This window comes from Capra hircus, chromosome 1 (genome assembly GCF_001704415.2).
Source record: "Capra hircus breed San Clemente chromosome 1, ASM170441v1, whole genome shotgun sequence".
Lineage (NCBI taxonomy): Eukaryota > Metazoa > Chordata > Mammalia > Artiodactyla > Bovidae > Capra > Capra hircus.
In genome coordinates this window covers 143653326-143666957 of record NC_030808.1, presented here as the reverse complement: position 1 = coordinate 143666957, position 13632 = coordinate 143653326, and the positions used below count along the sequence as shown (strand labels likewise).

The following is a 13632-nucleotide window of genomic DNA, read 5'->3' as shown; positions in this document are numbered from 1 at the left end:
GCCCTACCCATATCTCAGTCCAGAGAGAACCATGTCAGAATTCTGAATTCCATGACTCTGAGAAAATACCTCTGCGTTACTTTTAGGCACAAAGTCTACGTAATTTTTTACAGCAGTCACAAGAAACTGACACAACCATGAAAAGTAAAGTCATGGGACTGATTTAAAACAAAGAAGGAAAAGCATTTGAGTTGCCATTCCCCGTCCCTCCCCCCCCCCCAATCTATGTACTACTCCCAATCTGGTGATCCGGGAGGACTTGCTATTAGCACTAGAGGGTTTGGCCCCAGGTGAGAACAAGCTGACAGAAGTCAGAGGAGGGACCACTCGTTTACTGCGCAGTTGCTCTTGCACTGTAAGCACGCTGCTCAGTCCCCCGGAGTCCTCCCAGCAGCCCGAGGGCCACCCCACACAGGGAAGCCCGGGCACCCACGGCTCCCCGCCCAGGTGAGTCCAGCAGCTCGTCAGCGTAAAGCTGCCCACTCTGGACTCAACATTATGCACTGCTGCTGCAAGACGCTTCTCTCATTTTATTGTTTCCTGGGCTTCCTGGGTGGTTCACTGGTAAAGAATCAGCCTGCAATGCAGGAGATGTGGGCTTGATCCCTGGGTTGGGAGGATCCCCTGGAGAAGTAAATGGCAACCCACTCCAGTGTTCTTAAATCACAACCCGGCCCATCCTGCCATCTCAGCACTGGCTTTCCCGACAGGTCTGGTCACCAGCTTCCGCAGCCTGCCGGTGACAGACACCTGCTCGCTCTCCCCGAGCAGCTTCCCTTGCTCCTACACCCAGTTACGCAGCCAGCACCACCCTGCCCGCGGGCGTGGCCAAAGGGACGAAGTGCACTGAGGGTTAACCGAGTTCCAGGCTGGGAGTTTGCAGAAAAGAAACTACAGCCGATGCAGAGGCCGCCCGAGACAGAAAAAGTCCCAAAGTCTCCCTTTTTAAAGAAGAAAGACAAGATAGTAATGACCTTCTCTAGCACTCAGAGACCACATTAGACCCCAAACCCAGGAATTTACCAGAAAAAGAAAGACTGGATAAGTGCATCTATATATAAGAAGACCCAAGAATCAGCCTTTGAAAGTTTACGTATTTTTAAAATACAGGGAATGCAGTCAAGCTGCAGCCGTTTGAATTACGGCATTTGCGATTCAGAAGGACATCTTGCTCGCTCCAGGCACACCTGGACCGGAGGCTTCTCCCAAACTGCTCTTTCCCTGGATTTCCTCACCTCCTTAAAAGTCCGTTTGAAGATCACTCACTTTCTCAATGGGGTCTCACTATCATTTTCAAAAGCAGCACCGTTTTGAAGGGGGATTTAAACTAGCGAAACTGTGCATACCACAGCCTCAGCAATCCTCACAGTGATAGACCCCAAAAGATACATGGAGAAAATACATTTGATTGCAAGACTGTGTCAAACAGCAAAAGATGAAACCATTCAAATTCCACTGATGGAGGGCCAGAGTAAACCATGGCATGCCGACATAACAGGGCTCTAGGGACTGTAAACAGGAGAGTAACCACCTCTACACTCTCTTCTCCCAGAAATCTTTGGGGAAAGCAAAGTCAGGAATGTGTGTGCAGTTTGCGATCTCTTATCTAAGAAAGGGGAATACTAATACAACATGTATGACTGTTTCCTACAGGAGACGCTTCAGGTCAGGGAGGGGCAGGGCAGAGAGGACAAGGCTACACACGAGATTGTTGCACTGCTGGTGGCAGTCACAGGGCTATCAGAGGCTGTGTGAGGTGGACTGAGGGGGGCCCAGGACCCACAGCACCCGGATCACCTGGGCATCTGTGAGAGGGCCTCACTCCCAGCCCCCACCCCATCCTGCTCCATCAGAAACTCTGGCCCTCCACGAGCACTCCACGGGACTCTGATCCTGTCTGAGGACCTTGCTCTATCATCCCCAAGCATGCCTGAAACTGGAAGAAAAAATACACGAGAGAGAGAGAGCAGGGAGAAAGCACATACAGAGGACAGAGCAGTTAAATAAAGCCCTGAAGTCCTGAATTTGAACTGAAAAGATCAGAGTGAATTTAGAGCCCAGCTCTTCCCCCTATAAAGGCCCAGCAGCACCTAGAAGCCCAAGCACACAGACTGGGATCTCCAAATACCATCTCCCACCAGAAGGAATCAGGGCTCCCTGAAGAAGGGCTGATTCCAGGGCCAGAGCAGGAAATGCACAAAGTGAGTCTGGAACATCATGTCACACCAGAGAGCAAAGAAACTAAAGATTCCTACAACAAGGATTCCTACACCTCAGAAGCCAGCTGGCAAACAGACACAAGGCACACCCTAGACTCTTCAACAAGCGATAAGGAACCACAGAGGGTGAAAGGGAGACTAAGATTTCAAGACAGAATGAAAACATCAATCTAAAAACCTATCGACACTGAATAATTTAAAGAATTTTTTTAAAAAAGACATTTCAGACACACTGGAAATGTAAACACTCAATATTCGATACTAAGGAATTGTATTTTTAGACGTGATAAAGATTTTGCAGTCATGTTTTTTAAAGTCCTTATCTTTCAGGGCTACAGGCTGTCTTAGCTCAGGCTGCCATGATAGAACACCCCAGGTGGAGTGGCTTAAACAATGCATACAACTGTTTCCCTCCTCGTTCTGGAGGCTGAAGACCAAGGTGCCTCCTTGTGGCTTCCCAGGGAGGGCTCCCCCCTTGCTGACTTGCTCTCTCAGCCTCTCCTCCTCTTATGAGGCCGATGACGAGGTCCCCACCCATGTGATCCAAGCCAATCCTAATTATCTCCCAGAAGGTCCCGTCTGCAAATACGACCACATTAGTGGTCTGGGCTTCAGTGTAGGAATTTGCGTGGGGCATACAAATCTGCAGTCCACAACACATACAGGTACTGATAAATGTTCCATGCCTGAGATTTGCTTCAAAATAACTACAGGACTGGAAGAAATGGGCGGGGGTATAAAGAACCAAGACTGTCCACTTTGTTGTTGAAACTGAGTGACAGGCTTGGAGGGGTTCTTCATACTATTTTTTTTTAATACAAGTTTTCAAGCTTCTATAATAAAACGTTTGAGATGTTAACAATTCTCCCATTTCTCTTACCCTTTTCTCTTTCTCCTTTCTTCCTAGCATACATTACCTATTACATGATATCATTTACCTTGTATGCACACAATCCACGCTCTCGCTGGAACGTAAGCTCTAAGACGGCCAGGAACAGATGCTGAGGACGTGCTCTGATGGTGAATCCAGGGCCTAGTTCTACACTAAACAACACAGGGCCCCCAAAGGTCAGGATATCCTACAGCAGATGGAGTGATGGCACTGGCTGTCAAGTTCTCAGAAGATGAATTTAATTTTAGAATCAGTAAGACTACACTAAAAACTGCCAGTACGGCTACCCTACTCAGTTCTTCAACTGCTGAACTAAAGAAAGTGATGTTTCGATTCTACTTAGCTGTATGACTAAGGCTTTCTCTCAGGGATAACTTGAGAGACAATCCCCTTTCTGTGTGGGCAGACGGAGTCTGATTCCCCCACCACTTGGCAAGGTTGCGGTGGACAAGGAGTCGGCCACCTTGGGCCCGGTCCTCGTTGCGTCACTAAATACTGAGGGGCCTTGGTCAGGCACAGAAACTGGCCCTCAGGTCTTCAGCCTCAAAATGACCTACCTGCTGGCCCTTCCTGCTTAAGTGCTTAAGGAACTTTCAAGCTGACCTAGCCAGACTAAGAGTGCCTACACATGGTGAGCTGTGAATGTAGTAAAAATTGTTACCACAGGCGTTACTGTTAGTTCTAAGACTCTACCTAAAATTGCAGCTCTGAAATGTATGCAACTACGTCTAAACACTAAACATATCTGTTGAAAAAAGGAAAAATTTCCAAACACGTGACATGACACTCCCTGGTGAAAGCAAGGTATAAGCCTGTTGTAGTTTCTTCATAATTTTTCTGTTCATTGTTTTTAAAAAATAATTTTATTTACTGATGCTGTCATTCATGTATTTTATTTCTGGCTGTGCTGGGTCTTCGCTGTTGCACAGGATTTTCTCCCATGGCGGAGAGGGGGCTTCTCATCGTGGGGGCTCCTCTCGTGGTGGAGCACAGGCTCCAGGGGGCGCGGGCTTCCACAGTGGAGGCACGTGGCTCAGCAGGTGCAGCTCGCGGGCTCTAGGGCACAGGCTCAGAAGTTGCGGCACACGGGCTCAGCTGCTTCATGGCCTATGGGATCTTCCTGGATTAGGGACTGAACCCATGTCTCCTGCATTGGCAGGCAGATTCTTAACCTCTGAGCCAACAGGAAAGCCCTCCCTGCTCACTTCTTTAAAAAATTTGGCAAATGAGGGCCTAAAACAACATTGAAGAATGAAACATCATGTAACGTGTGCAGGAAGCCAAATAAAAACATTTATTTTCTTGGGGGGAAAAAAAGGAAAGAGAGGTTCTATAACAGGTTCATCTTTTCTTAAGAGATCATCCCACCTTGAGTCAACATCTCAAGCCCAAAATTCCAGATACCATGGACATGCTCAGGGGTCAGGAGCACAGTAAGGACATGCCTCTAGACGGAGAAAGTGCTGTAAAACCAAAGACACATGAGGGACGCTGCCGACGTGCACCTGGATGCCAGTGCAGACGCCATAATCAAGGAGCTGACCAGCACCCCTAGACGGTTTGTCCACATCCCGACCCCCCCGCCCCAGGGCCTGGGAATGAACCTTATTTGGAAAAAGGGGTCTTTATAGATATGAGTAAGTTCAAGCTCTCAAATAAGATCATTCCGTATCATATACAGATGGGCCCTACATCCAATGACAAGAGGTCACTTGTCAGGTCAGATAAGAGGCAGAAGGGAAAACACAGGGAGAGAAAGCCATGTGAAGACGGCAGAGACTGGAGTGATGTACCTACAAGTCAAGGAACAGCAAGGATTTCCGGGTGCTGGAAAGAGGCAAGAAAGGACCACCTCCATCCCCAAGGCCTCAGGAAGAAGCACAGCCTTGCTGACACTTTGAGTTTCAACTTCCAGTCTCCAGAACTGTGAGAAAATAAATTTCAGTTGTTTTAAGCCACTCAGTTTCTGATAATTTGTTACAGCTATCCTAGAAAACTAATACATGTGGCGTAAAATACAAAAATCAAACGCACATCTTCCCTAGTGCTCTTCCAATCCATCTTTTAGATATGTTTTTGGCCACACCACTTATATGTTGAAATAAACACAGATGAACAGGAAATTCTCAAGAGGTACAAGCACGAAGAACCACGTAAAAAGAACCTCACTAATCATCAGGTGTATAACACCAAAACTATGATAGAAGATGGCCTTGGGCTGGGCAAAGAGTTCTTAGATACGATATTGAAAGCATAAGAGAAAAAAATGGGTAACTGGATTTAACATTTAAAATGTTTGCACTTCTGAAGACAGAGTAACTAAAAGACAACCAAAGAATAGGAGAAAATATCTGCAAATCACATATCTGATAAAGGAGTCCACACACTGGAATACTAGACAGCAAGAAAAGGAGGGGCCAGCTGTAGTTGGTGCAACACGAACGAACCTCAGAAACACTGCAGAGCGAGAGAAGCCAGAAAGAAGACTGCACGCTACACGACTCACTTCTGCGCGACGTCTAGAAAACGCCAGTCTATAGAGACAGAAAGCAGATCAGTGGTGCCTACGCCTAGGGGCAGAGATTAACTGCTAAAAAGCTCTTGGGGTGATGGAAATGTTCTAGAACTGAACTATGGTGATGGCTGCACAACTGTGAACATTTACTAACAGTCTGAAAAGTGTACACGTACAACGGATATTTATTTTATAATATGTAGACTAAAGCTCAATAAAGCTGCTCAGAAAAAGAAAAAACAAAAAACTATAACCTGTCCACTAGACTGGCAAAAATTAAAAAGATATCTCCAACCCAACAGGGCAGAGTATAACTTGGAGGGCAGCTTTTTCACAAGGCGATTCGGGCTCTCCCCTTCTGACCCAACAATTATACTTCTAGATTCCATTCTTCATAATGAAAATGTATTCCTGCTTTATTTATATACTTTTAAGGTTAAAGTTTCATTTCTAAAAGTTACAGCTGTATGTTTTTCAAAGGCTTCACCCAAATGCCAGGCTGACAGTCCCTCAATCCTAAATGCTCCAGAGCAGAAGCTGAATCACAGACCTGAGAATGCTTCGGTTTGTTCATAATTTCTCCTGACTTGAAGCAAAGAAACCATATCTGAACACAACTCAGAAGGACTATTTCCAACATTATGGGCCATGGAACTTTTCTTCTACTGGATTAATATGTATTTCCTCGATTCAAAAACCCCAAAGAGAAAATGCTCCAGCACCAAAACACAAAGAACCACCTAAGTGCATAGCAGTTTACCTGGAACCAAGTCTCAGCGGCCAGGACTCAAACTCTCCAAACATTTTCCTACAAAGCTATCTAATCTTGACAAAGACATGTATTTAAAGAAAGTAACTACACCATTAAAAGCTCCTACCTTACATATAACACAGTTCCCCCTTTAGAGTAATGTTTACTCACTTATTAATTTCCTCTACAAATATTTACTGAGCACCAACTACGTGCCCAGCACCATCCAGGTGCCACAAATACAGCAGTGAACACAGCAGATGAAGTTCCGAACCTCACATTCTATTCCAGGGCAGCCTGGGTTGTGGTGGAGAGCAACAACCACAGGGAAAAAAAAAAAAAAAAATTTGTCAGGGTGCTGAGCCAGAAGACTGAGCAAAGTCCAAGAGATGCCAAAGGCTCACAGGCCTGGGAGGTGGCACATGAGCAGCCCCAGTGCGAAAGGGAAACACCGAGGGGGTCAGGAGAGCGACAGGACAGGGGCTGCTGGGCCGTGTGGTGTGTGCGGCCCGGCCAGGAGGCCAGCTGGGGGTGGAGATGGGGGACATGGACAGAGGGTCTCAGAGCCCACAGGAAGCCCTGAGAATACTATCCTGAGAAGGTGGGTGGCCCCTGGAGAGGAAGAAGCCAAGGAATTATGTGACAACTTCTCTCTTGGAGGGACTGCCCCCAACCCCAGAGAGAATCAGCTTCAAGGGTAAGGCCAGAAATGAGCCGGGCAGCTGGAAGGCTGCAGGGGTCCAGGGAGAGGTGAAGGGGGCCAGGGTTTGGGGGAGCAGCAGTGAAGGCAGAGAAAAGGGGCTGAATTCTAGATCAATTTCAAAGATAAAATGGTGTTTGCTAGTAGACAATATTGGTTATGAGAGAAAGAGAGAAGTCAGAATGACTCCAAGGTCATCAATTTTAAATTTAAAAACCAAGTATTCTCAAAGAGCAAAATACTGCGAATACACTTAAAAGTCACATTAAGCACAGTCCCACGGGGATGACCTGACTGAAAGTGGGGAACGAAGGGAGTAAAGGCAGAAGGGAAGGTGAGGGGAAGGAAGGGGCGACAGGGAGGATCTGTGGGGGCCCGTGCCCGTCATCCAGACCCCCCAGGCCAGAGCAGAGGGAGGGAGGAGCATCAGGGAGCCCTGGGGGGCAAGGCACCAGCACGCCGTCAACTGGCAAAAATCTGTTTTTAGACAAGAAATTCTCAGGTGAGTCACTTGCCTTTTCAAGAAAAGGTGACCAAGGCCCTTCCTACCTCTCGAGTGGACCAGCCAACTGGCTGTCTGCTCCCCTCCAGCCCAAGACTGCCTCCTGCATGGTGTGTGCCATGTTTCTTTCAAAGAGCTTAAAAAAACTCAGACCCTGAGTCTTATTGCACAAACCAAACTTCACTGGAAACTCTTCAGGAACACATCTTACAAATCAAGCCCATGAGCTGAAGTTCAAATGGAAAAGGAAGTTTTTCGCATCTAAATGACTGATTCAGATCCACCCTAGAGTTGGGCTAACATACTAGTAACATCGGTTCCCCAGATGCCCCAGGGTACCGCAGCAAACCCACAGAGGCCCAAAGGGTGTCCCAAATCTACAAGGGGAACAGCAGTACCAAGCCATCCCAGGCCCCAGGAGAGTCAGTTTCAGTACTACATCGGTTGTATTTCTTTCAGTGACATCATTATCATCACAAAACAGGGGAGCTGTTGTGATGAAAGGCAAGTACCACCCCACCCCACCCCAAGTAAAGCGAGCCACTGCGTCCAATCTGATCCCCCGGTTAGAGAGGTTGCACAGTGCCCAACAGGTGCAACCATCCCAATAGTATGCTACTGTGGTTATCTAAGACAGAAGTAAAAAATTTTCTTCCAATTTATGTGTATTTTTTTCAAATAACTTCTGTTAAGACATAATACTTAATAAAATTACTTGAATCTACTTAATAAATGGAATTACTAAGTGCTCTTCTGAGTCTAGAAGTGCCATGAAAACACCACTGAAGACACCAAAGCCACCATGGAGAGAGAAACTGAGGAATCTCTGCTGAGAAGCTAACATTTTTTGCACATTCATCATTCTTCTGAGTACTTTACACAGACTCATTCAAGCCCCTATCAACTCTCTGTGACTGGCACCGTCCCTGACCCTGGGTCACAGGTGAGGAAGTCATCACACAGTAAACCACGCCTGCTTTTACCTGCGCACAGATGGCAGCGCCTTCTAAAGCCAGGGAGCACAGGCAGTAACTCCTCCAACCATGGCCCAAGGAACTGCGGTCTCCTGAGGAGACACATTCCGCCCCCCTTCTCAACTGTTACTTCTCTGCTGACTTAAGAAGGCACTGTGGACCAAGACCTGCATTTAAGTGTATCAGTTTAAAAAGAGGACATTTTAAGTTACTTTTCCAACAGTGAAACTGAGAGTGGTTAAATCACAAAGGCCACACTTTTATGCTTGGTAGAAAATCACAACCGTGCGAATTTAAAACCTTTAACCCACAGGGAGAGAAAAACAAACTCCAGCCAGGTACAAAGTGTTACAGATCTACTCATTTCTTCTATCTTTTCCCCCACTATGAAAATTCATAATGTCATATCCAGAATTCTAAATATAGAGACAGAAAAATTAAAGCGGCAACATCCAGTGCAACTGGGTGAGAACAGATCATCATTTGGATGGAACACTGCTATTTTTCAGATACTACACAATCTCATGTTGATGCTTTCGAACTGTAAGGCTGGAGAAGACTCTTGAGAGTCCCTTGGACCGCAAGGAGAACCAACCAATCAATCCTAACAGAAATCAACCCTGAATATTCATTGGAAGGACTAATGCTGAAGCTGAAGCCCCAGTATTTTGGCCACCTTTTTCAAAGAGTGGACTCACTGGAAAAGAAGGGGGGCAGCACAGGATAAGATGGTTAGATAGCACCACTGACTCAATGGACATGAATCTGAGCAAACTCCAGGAGAAAGTGGAGCACAGGGGAGCCTGGTGTATCACAGTCCATGGAGTCACAGAGTCGGACACAACTGTTCAGTTAGCAACTGAACAACAATTCTGGGTAGGATACCAACAAATCAGTGAAATTACCATAGCTTTGCCTACTAAACCAGACAGCTGGAAAGGAAACACCTCTTTCCTAACGTATCCTTAGATCAGAAACCCCAGTCTTTATTCCAAAGCAGAGAACTGATCCAGTGAAGAAAAAAATCGAAGCTCCAACTTAAATTTAGACTGAATGGATCTGCTGAATTGGTTTCAATTTCACGGTACATCTTTCATGATTAGTAAATTATGCTATAGATGTTCAAATTGCTACGGCCAGGTGATTCATCACCCAATGTCATCACACCAGCAGCACCCCTGAGAGCTCGGAGGACAACCCCGGGCATTTCAGACACATCTCCCAACACTGAGACGTTTCTGGAACTTCCCAACCCTGGAAGTCTAAGCAAATCCTTGACTAAGGTGGTCACTCTGCACCAGAGGCAGTTTGGGCAGTGGCTCTGGAAAATTTTAATCATGAACTGAAAGTCATTAAAACTTCTAGATAGCTTCAGAATATTATTAAAATAATTTAACAAGGTTTTCAAGTAATGATGTATCCTGTTTACCCCTAATCTCTGGGGACTTTTCCCTCTTCTCACAGTTGCAAATAAATAGTTCTTAAATTTATCTGAACCAGTAACATTCTACATTCTTCTCAGAAAGGCTGATGCACAATTCATTCAAAGTAAAATGTTCTAAATTCTATGAAAAAAAATCTGAAAATGAGTTATCAACTCTGCTGTCATTTTTACAATGAACAAACACAGACTTCCTGAGGGTGCAATGGCTGGAAAAAGTATTAAACAGACTTTTGAAAATTAAAATGCTGCTAAGGGAGCTATGTACACAACAGCCAAGCCTCCGGATGGACTTTTAAAGCAGTTTTTCTGCTACCTTTATCTACCCTGCTTAGACTAGGGGCTCCCATCAAGCGTGTGCTGCAGAAGGACTGGAACAAAACGAAGAAAATATGACGCAAAACCAGGACAGCAAGTGCTTACTGGAGCTCCAGTCCAGACACACCAAAATGTAATTTCAAGTGTGAACTATGAAGTCAGCTCTTCTAAAAGTTAAAAAAATTTAAATTTAAAAAGATCTTTTTTATTTTTCAAGCTAACTTTCTCTGAAAGTTTACTGAAGCCGCTAATGAATGAATGGTTGTGCCTTTGAAAACAGAGATACCAGTACAGACAACAGCTTTAAACACCGGAAAAACCTCCACCAGTGTAGCTTTTACAGTAAATCTGTAGAAAGGAAACTTTCCCAGAGTTGTCTGTCATGTATGTGAAATGAAACTAAACATGTCACATGTATCTCTAACACCATGAGGACAACAATCTCCCCACTGAGTCAAGGCTGAACCAACAGAGCTTTAGGAACCTTCTCTTCAAGTATGTATTTACACAATGCCTACAGAAACACGGCTAGAAAAATGGAAGCTAAAGGCTATGAGGTATAATGAGACATCTGGATGTCTCCACAAGTAATACTGATCCAGCACTCAGAGCACGGAGGACACTTAGGGAGAAGTCCCCAGGATCTGGGAGACACTGAACCCGAACACGAGCACCACCCAAGTTTGGCTCCTCTTCCCTCAGGATACAGAAAGCACCTGGGGATTAACTGCAGGGCCTCCAGATGACCACTGCATCCACCTGCTCCCTCAGACTGAAGGTGCAGTCCTGAGTAAGACTTTCAGTTGGTAAGTGTCCTGGTGAAAAGGGAAAACCTGGCTGAATTATGCAAGTGTCTAAATTCAGATGTGACAACAATCCATTTTCCTAAGAAAGTTTATCAGCTAAACATAAAGCAACAAAATCTGACTTTAAATATACAGTTTCTCAGCAATATGACAAGAGGAAACACACAAGGAGAGTATCCATTAATCCGAAAAAAAAAAGTGAAAAAGAATGAGAGAGAGAAACTTTAACTTTTAAAAGGATCTTCTACCTACAGAACTGTCTGCTATGGCCTAAGGGCCTGCCCCCGGATGTTGCTATAAAAAGTGCTTCCTTTCAAAGTATAGAAGACCACCTGAAAAAAATAAACTGACGACAAAAGCACTGTCAAAAGTCAAAACTCCTAATAGCCTGAAATATCTCTCTGCAAGTCAACAAAACGTCAGCCAACATTTCAACACTTTCCATAAACTCACTGCTTTTGAAAGTACTGAATTCTGAGGTCACGACTGTAAATATTAGAGGGAATTTTGTAAAAGAAAAACAGTTCTTTGTGGGTGCATAAATGTGGCACAAAAAAAAACAAAAAAAAAAAACAAAATAAAACACTTGACAGCCAAAACGTCGAGACACCGGTCCAGAGCGCTGAGAGCTCGCCGAACCTTTACACGCCATCTGTGAAATGGGTCTTTGCTCTGTGCCGGCGTCGCGGGCGGGGAAGTCCTGGCCCGCGGTCCCAGCCAGGCAGGGCCGGCTGTGCACGGCTCTGCCGGGCGTCCTGCGTCTCAGACCCACCACTTAACACGTTCCTGAAGTGCACACCCCGTCTCCTAACAGCACAGCCGCACGCAAACTTCGTCCACGCTTGTGACCGAGCGCCGGGAGACCCGCTGCGGGGTCGGAAGGAACAGTATGCCCGGAGGAGACAGTCTCCGCCGCGAAGGACGGGCCGCGAGGGGCAAGCTGACGACCCTGTGGCCGGACGGGGCTCAAGGGGGGGGCCCCTCGGGGCGCACCTCAGTCCGGCCCGCCCCGCCTCCCCGGCGCTATCAACTGCAGCCGAACAACCTGGAGGGCGTCCCCGGTGAGGTCAGAGGTCGCCTCCAGGAGAGCTAGGAGATCGGCCCCGGGGAGGTCGGAGGTCGCCCGCGGGGTTAGAGCTTCGCCGCAGCCGCCGCCCCGGCCACACCTCTATTCCAGGAAGTGGCCGGGCCGGAGCGCGGGGCCCAGGAGCCGACGACCTGGGCCGCGCTACCAGCCGCGACCGCCGCCCCCTCCCGCGCCGCCGGGCACTCACAGGTGACGATGGGCTTGTTCTCCATGGTGTAGATCACCGGCGGCAGCGGCTCCTCAGGGGCGTCCATGGGCGTCCGGCGTCACCGGCCTGGCCCCTCGTGCCCCATGGGCAGCCCGAGGCCGCGCCGGGCCAGCCCAAGCCTGAGCGGCGCCGCAGCCGCCACAGCGACGTCCGCCCGGCAGCGCTAAGCAGCTCCAGAGCCGGCCGTCCGCCGCCGCCGCCGCCGCCGCCCGCCGGCCGCATCCACTTCCGGTGCCGGCGCGCGGCGGGTACCGCTTCCGGGGCGCGCTCTTTAAAGGGGAGGCCTTTCCGCCGTGCGGGCGCAGCCCTCCAATGGAATGGTAGCTGGGGCTGCGCGAGGATTGGTGGAGCGCTCCTCTGTGCCTGGGGGCCGAAGCACCCGTGAGCCGGCCGTGGGCAGCTGTCCACGGGCCCCTGCCGTAGAGGCTGGACGGCCGAGAGCCGCCACCCCAAGCCGGCACCCTCGGGCAGACTGGGCTGGCTTGGAAAGGGCCGCCCAAACTCGCCGCCGTGGAGCGCCCAGGATCATCGCCCCCGCCCTGCCCCCACGCCGCGTGCCCGACGGCGAGGACCGACTCAGGGGTCGCTGACAGCCGCGTGCGGACACGGAAGCCACCTGGGGGTCAGTAACACTGACTCATGGACCCGGGAGTCACCAAGAACAGCAAGTGAACATGGGCATGCCAGTTTCTCACCGGTGTGGGACTGTGGCCCATAACCTAGCATTGTTATCTTTACCAAAGACCTGATGCCTGGGGGGGATCAGTTAAGACACCGGGTTAATTCCCACCACTGAGCAAATGGCAGTTACCCCTTGCAAAACTCTTGGTCTTGTGTTTCTTGTTATTCTGGTTTTATGAAGTAACATTGCTGCCATGAAGTAGAGCAAGATTATATACCTTCTCGATACAACCTGAACTCTTCAGCACCATCTCCTGGGAGGTCGATCCCCACAAATCCTCTCCCTCTGGTTGGAAGCAACCATCTCTGAATTTCCACAACTCTGGTTTCCTGTCTCCATGGCACTGAGAAGTTCTTACAGTAGGGGTTGCCTTTCACTTTTGTCCCCAATCCGCTCCCCTCTCCATACCCACCAGGGCCTTCCGTGGCTTGTGCACCTTTGGGGAATGCACAAAATAAAACCTTACTTTAACTGCATGTACATTTCTAATGAAAGGGAAGTAGGTTTGGGATACCTTTTACAAAAGCAACAAATGTA

The 13632-nt window shown here is 47.9% G+C and overlaps 1 protein-coding gene across 3 annotated transcripts in view; it reads right to left on the bottom strand.

Annotated features, from left to right (window-relative positions):
• Positions 1 to 12645, bottom strand: part of TRAPPC10 (trafficking protein particle complex 10) — a 79581-nt gene extending 66936 nt beyond the window's left edge. Inside the window, exon 1 of one of the 3 annotated variants that reach the window (XM_018051854.1) lies at positions 12393 to 12645. In XM_018051854.1, the coding sequence (XP_017907343.1) occupies positions 12393 to 12459 (67 nt within the window). In that variant the 5' untranslated portion in view covers positions 12460 to 12645. The remainder of the gene's footprint in view (positions 1 to 12392) is intronic. The other 2 variants (XM_018051841.1, XM_018051848.1) reach the window with 2 other exon arrangements.